Here is a 17,715-nt window from a genome sequence, read left to right as displayed (position 1 = left end):
GCAGTCAAAGGAGAGGATTACAAGTTGGACAAGATCCAGCCTCGATAGCAATCAAGAACTGGGCTCACAGGCCAGGTATAGCGGAAAACTGGGCTCACAGGTCAGGTACAGTTAAGGACTGAGCCCACAGGCCAGGTAAAGGCTAGGAAAGGAAGGCCTCTAGCGCAGAACAGACTTGGCGTGCAGGTCATGACGTACAAGTCATGGATAACAGTAGACAGAAGCAGGTCGGAATACAGACCTGGCGTACAGGTCGGGACATACAAGCCATGGATAACAGTAGACAGAAGCAGGTCGGAATACATACCTGGCGTGCAGGTCGGGACGTACAAACCATGGAAGTAGGTCGGAATACAGACCTGACGTACAAAGAACGTATGAGCCATGGATTACAGAGGACAGAAGCAGGTCGAAATACAGACCTGACGTGTAGGTCGGGACGTACAAACCATGGAAGCAGGTCGGAATACAAACCTAGCGTACAGGTCGGAACGTACGAGCCATGGATTATAGATGACAGAAGCAGGTGGAATACAGACCCGACGTGCAGGTCGGGACGTACAAACCATGGAAGCAAGTCGAAATACAGACCTGACGTACAGGTCGGAACATACGAGCCATTGATTATAGCAAACAGAAGCAGGTCGGAATACAGACCCGGCGTGCAGGTCGGGACGTATAAACCATGGAAGCAGGTCGGTATACAGACCTAGTGTGCAGGTCGGAACGTGCGAGCCATGGATTATAGCAAACAGAAGCAGGTCGGAATACAAACCTGGCGTGCAGGTCGGAACGTACGAGCCATGAATTATAGCAAACAGAAGCAGGTCAGAATACAGACATGGTGTGCAGGTCGGAACGTACGAGCTAGGGATTACAGAGGACAGAAGCAGGTCGGAATACAGACCTGGTGTGCAGGTCGGAACGTATGAGCCATGGATTAAACAGCCTTATGGCTCAGGATACTTGGATCGATGAAACGAGCAGGTCGAGATGTGCCCTCTAAAGATGCAGGTCAGGATTCATAGCCTCCTGGTTCAAGGTAAGCAGAATTGGATGCAGTATACTGGTCGGATCGGATGAAGTCAGACATACAGCTTTGGGTTCGGGATGAACAGAAACGAATTAAGGTCGGGAGGCGATAGCAGATCGGGGTTAGCAAGATATCAGATCGGAGCAAGATATCAGATCGGGGTTAGCAAGCGCAAAGACCCAGCTTAGCGATCACAAGCAGAGGATACCAGGCACTACATGACAAGCAAGCAAAGGAATCGTAACTACCTGTCAGAGATTAATCAGAGTTTCAGGGAATATGCCAACAGTCGGGGCTCATTACCCCTTTTGTCAGGCCGCCGACCTATGAGAAGATGTCGCGTGTCATTCACCACCAGACAAAACCTGACAGCCGATATTCCCTGACACCCACCAGACCCCAAAAACATCCGTTGCAGTATAAAAAGGGATGCTTTGTCCCTTACGCAGATACGCTCACTCGTCATTTCTTACTCGTCTTTACTTTTCGTCCTTTCTCTGTGCTTCTGGGGAAAAAATACCTGACTTGAGCGTCGGAGGGCCTGCCCCGGGGACTTTTTCCCTGGTTTCTGGTCTTTAACGACTCATGGGCTCGTCTGAGTATGCACAGAGCCCTAGCGTCATCATCCTGGTCATCACCCTTCGTCATCCGCCCGTGTGAACCCTTCCGGATGGTGTCAGGTAGATCGGATGCTGCAACGACTTTCTGTCAACCTCCAGTACATCGAGGCCCGCTTTCATCCGATTCAGCTTTCGGACGGGATCACATGCATTAATGATATGAACAAATGCATAGGGAGAGACTCTCTCTCACGTAAGAGTGCAAATCCAAGGTTTGGGGTTTACCACATGGATTCTTTTTATTGAGCATGGTCTTGAGCACCTCTTCAACCGCTTGGCCACTACCCGCTCGGGCTACTCTGTCTCTAGGCTACCCAACCTTCTACTGTTAGGATGATCTGTCTAGTTTGCTCACTTGGCTGCACTACCACTCGGCCGCTTAATCAGTTGTTCTGCTCTGATCGCTCGGTTGCTTCGCCCTCTCGGTTGCTCTATCACTCGGGTCGTCCCGCCTTCTACTATAAGGCTGCTCAACCCGGTTAGCCCCTTCTGCGATTTGGTCGGTCGGCCGCTCGTCTTGATCAGCTGCTCTATCGCTCGGGTTACTCTATCTGTAAGAAGCCCTATCTTTCTCTGCTTGGCTACTCTGCCCGATCGGTTTCAGACTGATCTACTTCTAGACCGTACTACTTACAGCTACTCTGCTATGCTCGGTCGAGTACTCACCTGCTCGGCCTAATTTACTGTTCTGCCTGCTTGGACGATTTTTCCCGCTCGACCGATCTGCTAGCTCTTGACTTGGTTGTTCTGCTCGTTCAGTCACTCTGCAGCCAGCACTTGGTCGAATTCGACAAATAAATTTAATTTATTTCAGTATAATTTAAATTCGATTAATTTTCTAAAATCTCCAACAAAGAATTAGCTAAAAATAAATAAATGCACTTCGATAATGATCTTTAGGGAGAGTTTAAGAGGCTTGTTACTAGAGTCATAGTCTCAACAGTCGTTTGTCCCCCAATTTTTACTATTTATTATCTAACATTAACCATATGATCATGGTGAACAATGTGCCAATGCCCTTTAGTTCGACTATCAAGAATCATAATTGGGCTAGGCAAAGTACACAATAAGCTTGTAATTTCTTCAGAGGTACTAGTGACAAGAAGCCACGGGAGAAGACCATATGGAAGCAGTACCTGCAAACGAGTTATGCTTCCAACCTACGGATGTTGGCACGCTAGAGACTGCCTACACGAGATAGGCAATACTATTTGGAGGATAGGAGATGCACATTCTATTCTGTGGACTAGAGGAGGAGACGAAAGAACATCTGTTCTTTCGAGGTTGACGAGGATCAGGTGGTGGCTACACATACGGCATGAGATGAACACATATAAGAGGATGCTAAGAGTCTTCAGACTAAGCTACAGAGGGAGTAGCAGCTTGGTGAATGCTCGGCACCTTGCCATATCATTCATAATTCATCTTGTAAAGTAGACAAAGAATATGAACATGTTTAGGGAGGGAACATGTTTGAATAATTCACCTTGTAAATGTAAATGGTAGATGAATTGTGATGATGTATAAATATTTAATTCAAATGATATATTCTAAATAAATATTAATGATAATTTTAAATATATTTATAAATTATTATAATGATATTTATTAATATCATTATAAAATAGTTAAAGTGATGTTTATTAATATTCTTAAAATATGATTTTTTTTGAAATTGTAGACTGTCATTATATCACTATATTATGACGGTTTTAAAATATTATATATTGACATCATAAAATGTAATGAATGGGAGAAGGATCTAAGACGATATCATTTTATAGGATGATTTTTTTTAATGAGGTCACTAAAACTTAAATGTCACTAAAAATATATTATAAGGGCATCCATTATAGATTTTTTTTCTTGTAGTAGATCCCTAGACATTTACTAGGATCTAATACTTCGTCAAATTAAATAGCTGTCCTAAGATATCATTATCATATCACTACAAGTGGATATGATTGTTCATGTTGGATGAAGTAAAACGTCAAAGGAACCATCTGAACACTTGTTGATTACCCCATATAGTACTGGTCATCATTAACTCAAACCTCATTTGTGTTTTTATGGACTCAAAAAGAACATACAACTTTCCTAATGAACCATTATATCCATAAACTTAAACTACAAATTTTAAAAAGATGAGTAAATTTCTCAATGTTGATGATTCTAAGCCACCTGAGTCTTCTCAGGAAACTACTGCGATACTGAAGGAATGACACTGAGGAGAAGCAATACCTCATAGTTGAGGAGAAGCACTAATTCGGTGGGGCAAAAAATGCTGCAAGTCCTTAAAAGGGTTGGTCATCCAAGAAGACTTGATCAGAGCAGTTGAACTCACAGACACAACAAATAAATCACCTGAAGAAGTCAAAGAAAGGCTAAGGAATTAAAGGCAACCAATAAATCACCCAAGCGAAGTTGGAGAATGGCCAGCAATTAAATTTTTATCTACAGAACTAAACATGTTGCAGCAGGTATCTGCTGAACTTTAGTGCATTTTTGGAATGACTTGTTTTCAGTGAGCAAATATTTCTTTTAAAGGTTATATCTTTTCCAGAAATTATGCACCTGTAAAAGTACAATATTGAAATAAAAAAAAAAAACAGAGAGTGAAGTTAAAATAATTGTAATCTATGTGTCAGTTTGAATTTTAGACTAAAAACACTATAAAAAAATGATGGAAGATAAAGAGAGAAAAATGTCTACTTAAAATCCTCTTAATGTTCCTTGCGTACGTAGCGATTTTATTTTCTAGTCTTCTAATTCTGCAAAAACATTGATTTTAAATTGTCAACCATTTGACTTCTCATTAGCTGCAGAACAGAGGGAATAAATAAACAACTCATTGACTCTGGAAAAATTACCAAGTCACCTACTCCTGAGAACCAGTTACTTTCTTCTACTCAATATCTCCTGAACCAGTTACTTAAGAATTGTTTTCATCTATACATAGGAACTGATCAATCCATTGGCTGCGATTCCAATACCCCAAGCTGCTAAAATAATATTCCCTGAAATGGAAGAAGCCGTCAAAGTATCCACAAGGCAGCTGGTATATTCTCTGCACCAACGTGCCACATTGTTTATTGGCGAACTTTCTTGGCCTTTGCATAATCCATCTTGCCTCTTCGTGGTGCTCAACGGCCAGCCACAAGCTTGAACCGTCCGTAATGAAAGATTTGGCCAAATCTATTCCTGTCTCAGTTTCTTCACCAGATTTGCAGGCTGTAGGCGTGTCAAACGGAGCTCCTCTTCATGGTAGATTCCGTGCAGATTCCGCACCATCCACCAAACCCGCCCAGACCGTCGGATTGGCACGTGTCGGGGATCTGACCACTTCTGGGTCTGTAGCTCTCGTCCGGTTCCTTCGACCTTATCCCGTCTGACGTCAGCGCGAGCCCACCGTTTACTTGTGGCGGAATCGCACTGGGAATATTCAAAGCACCAGCCGCCCTCCCGTTCTTTCTCAATGTGACGCCCGCTATTTACGAAACGCTACCACTCGGAACAGGGGCGCGAGTCCGACTTACTTAATGTCGCTCCTATTTGAGAGCGTCAAGCAGGGAAACAGTCCGTTACACTCGATCGTAACCGTTTTATTAGTATCGTAACGGATTGGGGCGTTTTAACTTGTACGCGACGCCTCGGCTTTGATTCCTTTCCCTCTTCCGGTGTCCCATCTCTCGTTTCTTCTTTTCCTCTTCCATCCTTCTCTCTCCCAAACCGTTTCTTGTCTTGTTATGTGATACAGCCTCTTCTCGGTTTCTCCTCATCAATTTGATGAACAAAGCGAAGTCCGATACTTCTTCCATTGATTCCTCTTGTATCTTTGTGTTCGCCGTATGATCACGAGGTGTTTGACCTCGGCTCCCGACCAAGCCATGGATTTTTCTTGCAGTGACTACGTCCGCGCGCTTGAGGAGGAGCGCAAGAAGATACAAGTGTTCCGTAGAGAGTTGCCTCTTTGTATGCAACTCGTCACTCAAGGTGATTTAGTTACGTGCGATCGGGAGTTCGACAGGTCGACGTATATACCGTCGCATCAATTTCTTAAATAATGTAGTGCTTATTTTGTTTACAGCCATCGAAAGCTTCAGGCAAAGGATGGATGATAGGCCTGTGCTGGAGGAGTTCATTCCGTTGAAGCCGAGCTCGTCATCGTCCTCGAAAGAGAGATTTACAGATGCTCAGAAGAGCACGCCACCGCCGGCGACCGGATCGTCTGAGAAGCTGGATTGGCTTAAGTCGGTCCAGCTGTGGAATCAGAGTGCAGAAACAGAGGTGGTGAGAATAGATCCCGCCTGCTTGATTAATTTTGTGCTCGTTGTGGTATAATTGTGACTAATTGTTGATCGATGTGTATTATTCGTGATTAGGAGCCTCCTCCTCCTCCTCCTATGAAGCCGATAGCAGTCGGTGCTAACGGGGGAGCATTTCATCCTTTTGTAAGAGAAAATAAAGTTGCTGCAGCGGCAAGCTCAAATGCTAGCAAAGGAGACGTTTGTGGTGGAGGAGGTGATGGTGGCAGCGATGACAAGAAGGAAGGTCAGCCTCAGTCTCAGTCTCATAAGAAGACAAGACGGTGTTGGTCGCCGGAGCTCCACCGCCGGTTTCTCCATGCCCTCGAGCAGCTCGGTGGCGCTCAAGGTACGTAGTGTTCATAAAAATCAAACCTTTGATAGTTATCTTTCACATTTATCCATAACTATAGTAGAAAAAAATCACCATCGATTAAGTTTACAGTTGCAACACCAAAGCAAATCAAGGAGCTAATGAAGGTGGATGGCCTGACCAACGACGAAGTTAAGAGCCATTTACAGGTATCTTTAATCAAAGTTTAATATTTCTCCCAGTCGAGCTCGAGCAGAGACAAAACTGTGATCTAGCTTTGGAATATTCCGATGAATCTTATCGCGATTCTTTACATTGCAAATCTTTGCACTTTTATCAATTGGATCGACTATAACATGATTGAATAATATAAAAACCCTTAATTTTGTTCGTACTCGTCTGCATCGGCCACAATATTATTGATGGACACAATTCTTTTTCATCAGAAAAGTCATTGGAGATGTCTGACACTGATTCCGGTAGTGTCAGTTTTCCCAGTTTTACTGCTACGCTAGATATGTTATCTCTTCCCCCAAATTGCCTCTTCATCTGATTTAACTAGCTTCCTCAGCTAAATAGTTGAGAGTTAGGAGCGGATATAACGCGATCATGATCTACTTACTAAGTGGAAGAAACTCCAAAACTGCTTTATCTTTTATTAAAATATTCGCTCCACAAACTGCTTCACTTTTGTCAATGTATTGCACTGCTCTCCCTCTTGGACAGAGACCCAACTGCAGTTAAATTTCCCAATGTTTTTTTGCAGAAATATCGACTATACCACCAGAGGCAGAGCCCTGAAGCTAAAGGCACCGATAGCATCCATCATGTTCCACAGTTTGTGTTAATGAGAGGCGTATGGGTTCCACCTCAGGACTCCCCAGCAGCAGTAGAAATTGCTGGTTCTGGTTCACCTGCTCCTCGTGTTTACACCCCTGTGGCTACACTGGCATCAGACTTAAGATTCAAGCAGCAGAAGCCTAGCATGGCACAAACAAGAGGAAAAAATAATGACGACGATGACGATGATGGTGCATCCAACTCTTCCTCTTCACAGACGACAACTGCCTCACCTCAGCGTAACTGAGACCTTACTCTATTATTATGATTTTTTTTTCTCTGCCATAACACTCACTCTCCTTCCTATGGAATAAAATCGACAGGATAAATGTATGTGAAACAGTTTGATTTGAGATTGATTACTTAGGGTTTTTGCTGACACACTTCAGGTTATACTTATAGCTTTGCACTTTTTACATTGTTTTTAGACGATAAGATTTAGAATTGCCGTTGTAAGATTGTTGAGTAGCTGTTTAATTATTTATTTATTTTATTGCTTCGTATGAGGTTAATTTTAACTTGGAGACTTTAGGGAGATATCCCTTCACATGGTATGAAATGGAATGGACTGCTTGGAGAAGGATGGAAGCCAATGACAGTATCTTATCTTATCATATCATGACAAAGATATCCAATAATTGGCTGCTTTTTAGGATAATTTTCGGATTATGTTGTCTCTTATCCTTTGTGTACGCCTCTTGCTGGAATAATGTTGTAGCAAATGCTTACCGACAAACATTACTTAATCTAGGCATCTAATTCTTTAAATTTAATAATTTTGAAAGTGATTGGTTTGGCTTACGAAACTTTTGATTTGTCATTAAGATAAATTCAGAAAGTATATATAGATGGATCTCTATAGATGATCTAAAATATCACGAGCAGTTCAAATATTATGGGCCGATGTATTACGCGTGTCCTGTATGAATTTTGAACCTTGTTGTATGAGAACTCATTCTATCTTTTATCATCGCACTATGTCGCTGGGGCACTCCATCATTATATTATTACAACGATATATGGATCTATATGGATCTTTAAATGATAAATATAAGCTAGTGGCCAATATAATTTATAATAATTATTACTAACAAGAAGAATAAACAAGAAGCTGGTTTGCAAGTATGAAGGGGGATAAGAGGGAAGAGGAAGAGACTATTATAATCGTACAATCTTTTATTCAATAATGATGCAACTAATCCCATAGATAGATTCAATGCCCATTCTTATTCTTTTAGACGACTTTTATATAAAATTGTTTTGGAATGAACGCAATAAATTGTTGAATTTTGCATACCTATTAATTTATATAGTAAAATAATTCACTATTAACATTTGATATGGCGATAAAGGGGATCCATCAAGCATGAGTCAATGACGAAGACAGCAGTCGACGTGGAGGTCAAAATTAGGGAAGTCAACCCTAGAGGACCAACGGACTCATCAAAAGTGGGTCGAGCGATATTCGACGTCAACTGTCGATCGGGTTTGAAGTGTCCGATCGGTTAACAGATTCATTGGGGCAGATTACTCGTCCGAACGAGATCAGTACATGACAAAGACATCCAATAATTGACTGCTTTTTAGGATAATTTTCGGATTATGTTGTCTCTTATCCTTTGTGTACGCCTCTTGTGTACAGGGTTAATTTTCAGAATATTGGGTCTTGATTATTGGATGTAGATCTTGTATGTGTACAGTTCTGCATATTATATTTTATAAGCACATTTTCAATATATGTCTGTTGTGAAAGTCCAATAATGTCTCTTGAACGATCACGATAGATCTGTATACCTAAAACGAAGGATGCTTCATCAAGATCTTTCATTTTAAAATTATCAAATAAAAATGACTTAGTTTGATACAGCATACTCTTATTATTGCTCGTAAGTAATATATCATCCACATACAAAATAAGTATAACAAGCTTGTTCCTATTGAACTTGACATATATGCACTAATCGACGGGGTTCTCTTTAAGTCCAAATGAGATAACCACTTGATCAAATTTCCGGTACCACTGACAGGATGCCTATTTTAAATCATAAATGGACTTTTTTAATCTACATACTAGGTGCTTTAAATCTTTAGACTAAAAGTTCTCTGGTTGCACTATATATATAGACTCCTCCATATCTTCATTGAGGAATGCAGTCTTTATGTCCATTTAATGTAGCTCCAAATTATAATGAACTATAAGTGTCATGATTATCTTAAGGGAGTCTTTCGTCGACATAAGTCAGAAAGTCTCCTATGCACAACTTACAATTAAGCCTACTAATTAGATATAATAACCAACAATCTACCACTTGGGCTATTTGTGAGTTGTATATGAATACAAGTAAAACTTTAGTTGATATCAAACTTTATAGGTATAGAATATCCCTGTAAATAATCTGGTCCATTAACTTCATTGACATAGGACTAAAGAGGTCATAGCTACTGTATATGATCGTAACAAGCCCCAACAGTAATCACAATACTAATGTCATTAATGACATAAATCAAGATGTAGATGTGTAGAATGAAAATTATATAAATGTGATCAATACATGTCAATTTTCAATTAGTCCTAAGATGACCTCAAATGAGGTCAGATCATATTTGCGAAATATTTTATGCTAAACTGTAATAGTAAATCATGATCAACTTTATGATTTCAAAAAGAATATGTATCATATTTATAAATACCAAATGCTAAAAAACAGTAGTAAATAATGATATCACAGTCAAAGTGTTAAACAAACATATAAATTCCCATTAATGTTTTGAACTTTAAACACGTATAATAATCAAAATAAAATATTTGTCTTTATTATCAAATATAGAGCAATAAAATAAATACAGACTCCCACTAAATGAGTTCTTCTTCCATAAGAAGGACTCCCATATCCACAACATGCGCTTGAAACATCTTAGGCACCAAGCCTTTGGTGAGAGGATCAGCCAACATGGAATATGTGCTGATATGCTCTACCATAATCTGACTACTCTGAACTCTTTTTTTAACCTTTAGAAACTTGATGTCGATGTGCTTGGACTTCGACGAACTGAAGTTGTTTTCAGCATAAAGTTCTGCGACTTTATTATCACAGTAAATCCTCAATGGCCTGTTAATGTCATCAACGATCTGTAATGCTGTGATGAAGTTCCGCAGCCAAATCCCGTGATTGGATGCTTCATAGCATGCTACCAACTCTGCCTCCATAGTAGAAGTGGCTATTAGCGTCTGCTTGATGCTCTTCCAAGATATAGCCCTTCCAGCAAGCATGAAGATATAGCCCAAAATGGACCTCATGTTATCCAAGCATCCAACAAAATCGGAGTCTGAATATCCAATCACCTCCAGGTGATATAATCTCCGATACGTGAGCATATGTCTTTTAGTTCTTACAAATACCGTATCACTCTCTTTATCGCTTCTCAGTGTGATGGTTCTAGGTTACTTACATATCTGCCTAACATTCCCACTATAAATGTTATATCTGGTCGAGTACAAACTTGTGCATATATGAGACTTCCCACTGCTGATGTATATGGGAATTGTTCCATCTCCTTTATTTCAAGTTCAAGCCATGGACACTGCTGCAAGTTGAACTTGTCACCTCTTGACACAGGTGTGTCACTAGGTGTACAGTTCTGCATATCATACTTTATAAGCACATTTTCAATATATGCCTATTGTGAAAGTCTAATAATTCCTCTTGAACGATCACGATAGATCTGTATGCCTAAAAAAAGAGGATGCTTCACTAAGATCTTTCATTTTAAAATTACCAGATAGAAATGACTTGGTTTGATGCAGCATACTCTTATTATTACTCGTAAGCAATATATCGTCCACATATAAAATAAGTATAACAAACTTCCTCCCACTGAACTTGACATATATGCACTGATCGACGAGATTCTCTTTAAATCCAAATGAGGTAATCACTTGATCAAATTTCTGGTACCACTGACAGGATGTCTGTTTTAAACCATAAATGGACTTCTTTAATCTACATACTAGGTGCTTTGAATTTTTAGACTAAAAGTTCTCTGGTTACACTATATATATAGATTCCTCTATATCTCCATTGAGTAATGCAGTCTTTATGTCTATTTAATGTAGCTCCAAATTATAATGAGCTACAAGTGTCATGATTACTCTAAGGGAGTCTTTTGTCGACATGGGTGAAAAAGTCTCCTTGTAATCAATGTCTTCTTTTTGAGTAAATCCCTTGGTAACAAGACAAGCCTTATACTTTCCGACATTGCCCCTTGAATCCCGCTTGGTTTTAAATATTCATTTACAACCAACGGGCTTCTTTCCTTCAGACAATTCGACAAATTCTTAAACATCATTGTCTGTTATAGACTTCAACTCTTCTTACATGACGTTAATCCACCTTCAGGGTTAGAGCATTGTTTGACTTTTGGAAAGATGTAGGATCATCTTCTAACTCTATGTCAAAGTCATGCTCTTGGAGATAAACATAATCATGAGAATTCGTGGATCTCCATTTCCTTGTGGATCGCCTTAAAGGCACTTGTGTTTAAGGTGGTTGAGGTACTTGCTCATCAATATGAGGCAATACTTCAATTTCAATGGCAAGCTCCTCCAATTGCATTAGAGATGTCATGGAAATATCTTGGTTCACTACCCTCATTGATGTGTAATGCTCATAATGTGCGGTATGATAACCACGCAGCTACTGATCACACTAGTAGTGACCACAGGAGGATTGTCAATGCATTTCTCAAAAGATATTTCCCTTACATTATCACTTCCACTGTCCTCAATGAACTTGACATTTCTCATTTTAAAGAAAGATCTATTAGAGGGATCATAAAATTTATACCCTCTTGACTTCTTAGAATAACCTATAAAATTATAGCTAACTATTCTTGAGTCCAGTTTCCTTTCATTAGGCTTATAAGGCCTAGCTTCAGCTAGATAACCCTAAATATGCAAATGTCTAATGCTAGACTTTCTACCTGCCCACATCTCAAATGAGGTTTTAGTTACTGTCTTACTAGGTACTCTATTGAGTAGGTAAACTGTAGTCTTGAGTGTTTCACCCCATAAAGACTCTGGTAGAAAAGTGAAAGTCATCATACTTCTTACTATGTTTTTTAGAGTTTGATTGTGACACTCAGCTACACCATTCTGACTTGATGTACCAGACATGGTATATTGAGGCACAATCCCACATTCAGCAAGGTAGTTCGTAAAAGGTCTTGGATGTTGTTCAACTGATCCATCATATCGATCGTAATATTCACCTCCACGGTCAGATCGAGCGGTTTTAATTTTCTTACCTAGTTGAAGTTCAACTTCGGCTTTGGAAATTTTGAATATGTCCAAAGATTGTGATTTCTCATGAATAAGGTACAAATAGTCAAATCTGGAATAGTTGTCCATGAAGCTAATAAAATATGTGTGCCCATTCCAAGATGCCTTAGGGAATGATCTATAAATGTATGTATGTATTAGCTCCAAAACGTCACTACAATGGCTAGCCCCCTTATTCCTTTTATTAGTGGTCTTCCCCTTAACACACTTTATGCAGATATCAAAGTCTGACATGTCAAGGGAATCGAGAATTCCATGTGACATTAACCTTTCTAGACGTTGTTTGGATATATGTCCTGAACGCCTATGCCACAACATGGAAGAATTTTCGTCGATCAATTTGTGTTTCGTATCTATACTATACATTATTACATTGGCAGTCGTAGAAGTAAAGATGTTCAATTTATAAAGCTTATCGGCCAAGGAACCATTGCCAAATAACACTGATGATCCGGTAGTAAGAGCGGGCCCCCCCCTTTTTTCTTGCAAAGTCAACGCCAAGTGGAAGTCACCGGAACAGCCGCCCACCCAGAGGAGAATGTGGTCCGACCGGACGGACGGCCATAGAGGGCCGGTCCGATTGGACTGCCGGCCGGCCGATGGAATCGAGTACCCGGAAAGGTCCGGCCGGTTTGCACTCATAGTTGGTAGGCACCCTGTCAAATCGGGGTTCCGACGCTCAGTTAAAAAGGTCATGGGCCGAGCTGACCTTTTGACCGATCACAGTCATAAAGCACCCCTGTTTGTTAGTCTCCACAAAGCACAAGTAAACCACTGCGGATGTCCGGTCGGATGTTTAGGTATCTTTCCGCTCGGACTACAAGTTTGGAGCAAAGGAAATGGCCAGAGGATTTCTTTCTCCAACAACCTGTAGGTTTCACGTGTGTGTCATGCTCCAAATCTTGTGACAGGGGATTCTGCCGTCCCATCGAGGGCATGCTTTGACTGTAGCGATATGGGTCAGGTAAACTTTCTGACAGCCGCATACCTAGGATAGGACAGGGGACACTTATGCACCTTGGTACACGTGCCCGAACCTTTCACAGCTCTATATAAAGAACCTCAGGTTTCATCGACAGGGGAGGATGGTATGTACTCTGAGACTTCTGGAGCCACCTTGTTCATCGTGATTTACCTGACTTGAGCGTCGGAGGGTCGTCGCTGGGAATCCCCTTCCCGGCTCGACTTCTGTGCAGGATAGCCGGAGCATCTCGACACTAGTTGGAGACCTACATCAGCGAGCCTTGGAGCGTCACGTGCCCAGCGTCTGCTGACTTCTGGTTCGGACAGGATCAAATTGGCGCCGTCTGTGGGAACGCTCCTGCATCCGAGCAGAGACAATGGACGAGGCTGGACGACAGCACACGGTGACGCTTTCAAGGGAGGAACTCGACGCTCTGGTCGAGATAAGGGCCGCCAAACTCGTGGAGCAAAAGCAAAAAGCATCCGCCGAGCGGGCGGAGCAACAAGCAACGTCCGCGTCGGGGGGCCGAGCGGACGCCACCGTCGCATTCCACCGGGCCTTATTTCGCACCCCTGGAGCCACGCCAGCCCGAAGAGATATAGGATCTTCCTCAGATGAAATGCCAAGGCGGGATGACAGGAAGGGGAAAGCTCCCCGGACGGACTCATCTCCCGAGCGGACCAACCGCCAATTTTCGGAAGCCATTCTGCGAGATCCTCTGCCCAAGCACTACGTGCCCCCTACGATCGGCGAGTATAATGGAACAACGGACCCGGATGATCATTTGGGTAAGTTTGATAATACCGCCACGCCCACCAATACACCGATGGAGTAAAGTGCCGAGTCTTCCTTACCACGCCCTCGGCTCGGCAGTGGTTCCGTAGGTTACCGGACGGATCCATCACAAGCTTCAAGGACTTCGAACGGCCTTCCTCCACCACTTCGCCAGCAATGGCGTTATCGAAACAAGCGTTAGCTTGTTCGCCATCAACAAGAACCAAAAGAATCGCCGAGCTTACATCCGATTCAACCAAGTGGCGATGGACATCCCAACCACATCGGAAACGATGATGAACGCCTTCACACAAGGCCTTGTTGATGGGGACTTCTTCGGTCGCCATCCGAAAGCCGCCCGAGACTATGATCACATGCTACATCGGGCCAACGAATACATAAACGTGAAGAAGCGCAAGCCGCCGGAAAAAGGAAGCTCCAACCGAGCGTGCACTTGTTCATGCCGAGCGGAAGCAACACTCCTCAAGAACCACCTAGAGGACCAAGGGTGAAGCAATTCGATCTCCCCACCGATCGCACGCAAGAAGTGGCCGCCGCCCAAGCCAAAGAAGAGGTGGACCCCAATGTTCGCAAATTCCACCAAACGGATACGCACAACACGAGGGATTGCCAAGCCTTCCCTTTGTGTCCAATCTGTTCCCGGAAAGCCGAACGACGGTCTCCTCCACACGAGGCAAAGGACCCAGGAAGCCGACCGGACCCGCATAGAGAGGCGACATCACCATACGTCCGACCGACATAGATCCCCAAGACAGGAGAGTCGCCGGACGTCCAGGGAACGGTCCCGACCATCCACTCGGGGAAAACAGAAGCAATACTTCCCGGGCGAAATCAACGTTATTGCTGGTGGGCCGACCGGAGGAGACTCCAACCGAGCAAGAAAGGCAAACGTCCGGCAGCTGCAGATCCATACGGTCGGGAGCCAAGAGCGGGCAAGTGGACCGAAATCACTTTCGCGGAGACTTGGAAGGAGTAGAAGTACCCCATGACGCTCATTAAAGCGGTAATAGCAAATTACACCATTCATCGCATATTTGTTGACACGGGGAGCTCGGTCAACATACTATTCAAGAAGGCGTTCATCAGCAAATTGATCGAGCCGAGCTTCTATGACGACCCCGCTCTACGGGTTTACGGGCAATGAAGTTCAGGTCGGACAAATCCGGTTGGCCACCTCGCTGGGAGAAGAGCCGCTCAGGAGGACGAGAACAACGTGGTGGTTGACTCTCCTCATCCTACAACGCCATTTTGGGACGACCGGCGAATTCCGAGCGGTTGTCTCAACCTTCCACCAAAAGATAAAATTTCCGTGGAGGACAAAGTTGGAGAAGTGCGGGGAGATCAACTAGCGATGCTATATAGAGATGATCCGAGCAGAAGCTTCTTCCGCTCGGAAGGCCCCCCGAATCGAGGTACACGCCATAACCGAGAAACCTCCTGCTTTAATTTATGATGAAAAGGAGGGAGTTCAGATCCATCCGACCCTATCGAAGGCCACCACTTTCATCGCCTCGGATCTAGAGGAAAAACAGAAGAAGAAGCTGATCCAATGCCTCCAGCAAAATCATGATGTCTTTGTTTGGTCGACACACGAGTTGCCCGGAATTTCGCCTAGCCTAGCGCAACATGAGTTGCATGTCCGACCTGACGCTCGGCCAGTAAAGCAGAAAAAAAGAGATTTTAGCGCCGAGCAGAATGCCATAATCCGGGCGGAAGTAGAGAAACTTCTGGAGGCCGGCCACATACGCGAGGTGCAGTTCCCGAGCTGGCTAGCCAACGTGGTATTGGTCTCCAAGCCGGGCGGCAAGTGGCGAGTTTGCATTGACTTTCGGGACTTAAACAAAGCATGTCCCAAAGATCTTTATCCTCTGCCCCGGATAGATCAGCTGGTGGACTCTACGGCCGGCTGTGAGTTAATTTGCATGCTCGACGCCTACCAGGGCTATCACCAGGTACCGCTCGCCCGCGAAGATCAAGAAAAGGTGAGCTTCGTAACGTCCGACGGCACATATTGCTACAATGTGATGCCGTTCGGATTGAAGAATGCCGGGGCCACCTATCAGCGCTTGATGAACAAGGTATTCAAGGAGCAGATCGGGCGGAACCTGGAAGTTTACGTGGACGACATTCTTATCAAATCCGTCCGAGCGGCCGATCTTTTCAAGGATATGGAAGAAACCTTCCGAACACTGCGCAAATATGGAGTCAAGCTAAATCCCGAAATGCCTGCGGGGCTAAAGGAGGGCGTTTCTTGGGGTATATAGTGACCGAGCGGGATCAAGCAAATCCCAACAAGGTGAAAGCTCTGCAAGACATGCTTCCTCCCGAAACACAAGGGAAGTGCAACGGTTGACCGGTCGGATAACCGCTTGTCCATTCATCTCCAAAATCGCCGACGGAGCCTGCCATTCTTCAAGATCCTACGCAGAGCTACTAAGTTCCATGGAACGAAGAGTGTGACCGAGCATTTGAAGAGTTGAAAACATATCTGAATTCCCTGTTAGCCAAGCCGATCGGAGGTGAGTCATCGATATGTATTTGTCGTCAATCGAACATCTTGTAGGCTCAAGACTTGTGAGGGCGAGCGAAGAGCAGTGTATTTTCTGAGCCATATTTTGAAAGATGTCAAATCTCGCTACACCGGCTCGAGAAGTTGGCCTTTGCATTGGTTCTAGCCGCTCGGCGCCGACCGTATTTCTTGGCCCACACAATCATTGTCCTGACGAACAGTCCACTCGGAAGAGTCCTGTTGAATCCGGAAGTCCGGACGGCTTATCAAGTGGACGATGAATTAAGTTTGACATCAACCCCGCTCGGCGATTAAAGCCCAATCCTTGGCTGATTTTGTGACCAAAGTGCAGCGAGCCGGAAGCTCTGTGGAAGATATATGTGGATGGGTCTTCCACTCGGCTCGGAAGGGATTGGGATATTACTTATCTCACCGCAAGAAGAAAAGATGCACCTATCCGTCCGGACTACAAGGCCACCAACAATGAGGCGAGTATGAGGCCCTTATAGCCGGATTACAAGCGGCACGACATGTGGGGGCCGGTCGGGTAACTCTCCATTCGGATTCACAGTTGGCCGCTCAGCAACTTTCCGGCACCTTTGAAATCAACTGTGTTCGGCTTCAACTCTACGCTGAGGCCTTTGAGAAACTCAAAGCTACTTTCCGAGAGGTGCTTATTCAGAAGATTCCCGAACGGAGAACCAGCGGCCGATGAGTTGGCCAAACTCGCGAGCTCAATAACGCCGATCGCCATTCAGCACCAATTGAAAAAACGCCGATGGTGGCGCATGTCGACCGGATGCAAGGCCTCGCGTTTCCAAGTGACTGGAGGACACCTATTATAGAATTCCTCCGTCGGGCACCACACCATCCGATGAATATGCAGCCCGGCTCCGAAGAAGAGCCGGTCGGTTTACACTCATCGGAGATCATTACAAGAAAGCTTTCTCACGCCCTCTGCTAAAATGTGTAAGCTCGGAGGACTCATCTTACATCCTC

General features: G+C 43.6%; 1 protein-coding gene across 5 annotated transcripts; it reads left to right on the top strand.

The window, feature by feature from the left end:
• The first annotated feature begins 5,308 nt into the window (after positions 1–5,308).
• Positions 5,309–7,884, top strand: LOC122017630 (transcription factor NIGT1-like). Of its 5 annotated transcripts, XM_042575294.1 has the most exons (7): positions 5,320–5,453; positions 5,558–5,646; positions 5,741–5,943; positions 6,036–6,306; positions 6,403–6,479; positions 7,037–7,349; positions 7,643–7,884. In XM_042575294.1, the coding sequence occupies exons 1-7, from the start codon at positions 5,440–5,442 to the stop codon at positions 7,867–7,869; spliced, it is 1,194 nt and encodes a 397-aa protein (XP_042431228.1). In that variant the 5' UTR covers positions 5,320–5,439; the 3' UTR covers positions 7,870–7,884. The 5 variants fall into 5 exon arrangements, with proteins under 5 accessions (XP_042431227.1, XP_042431226.1, XP_042431231.1 ...); XM_042575293.1 differs by having other exon boundaries at positions 5,309–5,646; positions 5,741–5,940; XM_042575292.1 differs by having other exon boundaries at positions 5,309–5,646.
• The last annotated feature ends 9,831 nt before the right edge of the window (positions 7,885–17,715 follow it).

This window comes from Zingiber officinale, chromosome 8B, assembly GCF_018446385.1.
Source record: "Zingiber officinale cultivar Zhangliang chromosome 8B, Zo_v1.1, whole genome shotgun sequence".
Classification (NCBI taxonomy): Eukaryota; Viridiplantae; Streptophyta; class Magnoliopsida; order Zingiberales; family Zingiberaceae; genus Zingiber; species Zingiber officinale.
The sequence above is the reverse complement of the archived record's forward strand: the minus strand, read 5'-3'. Positions and strand labels throughout refer to the sequence as shown.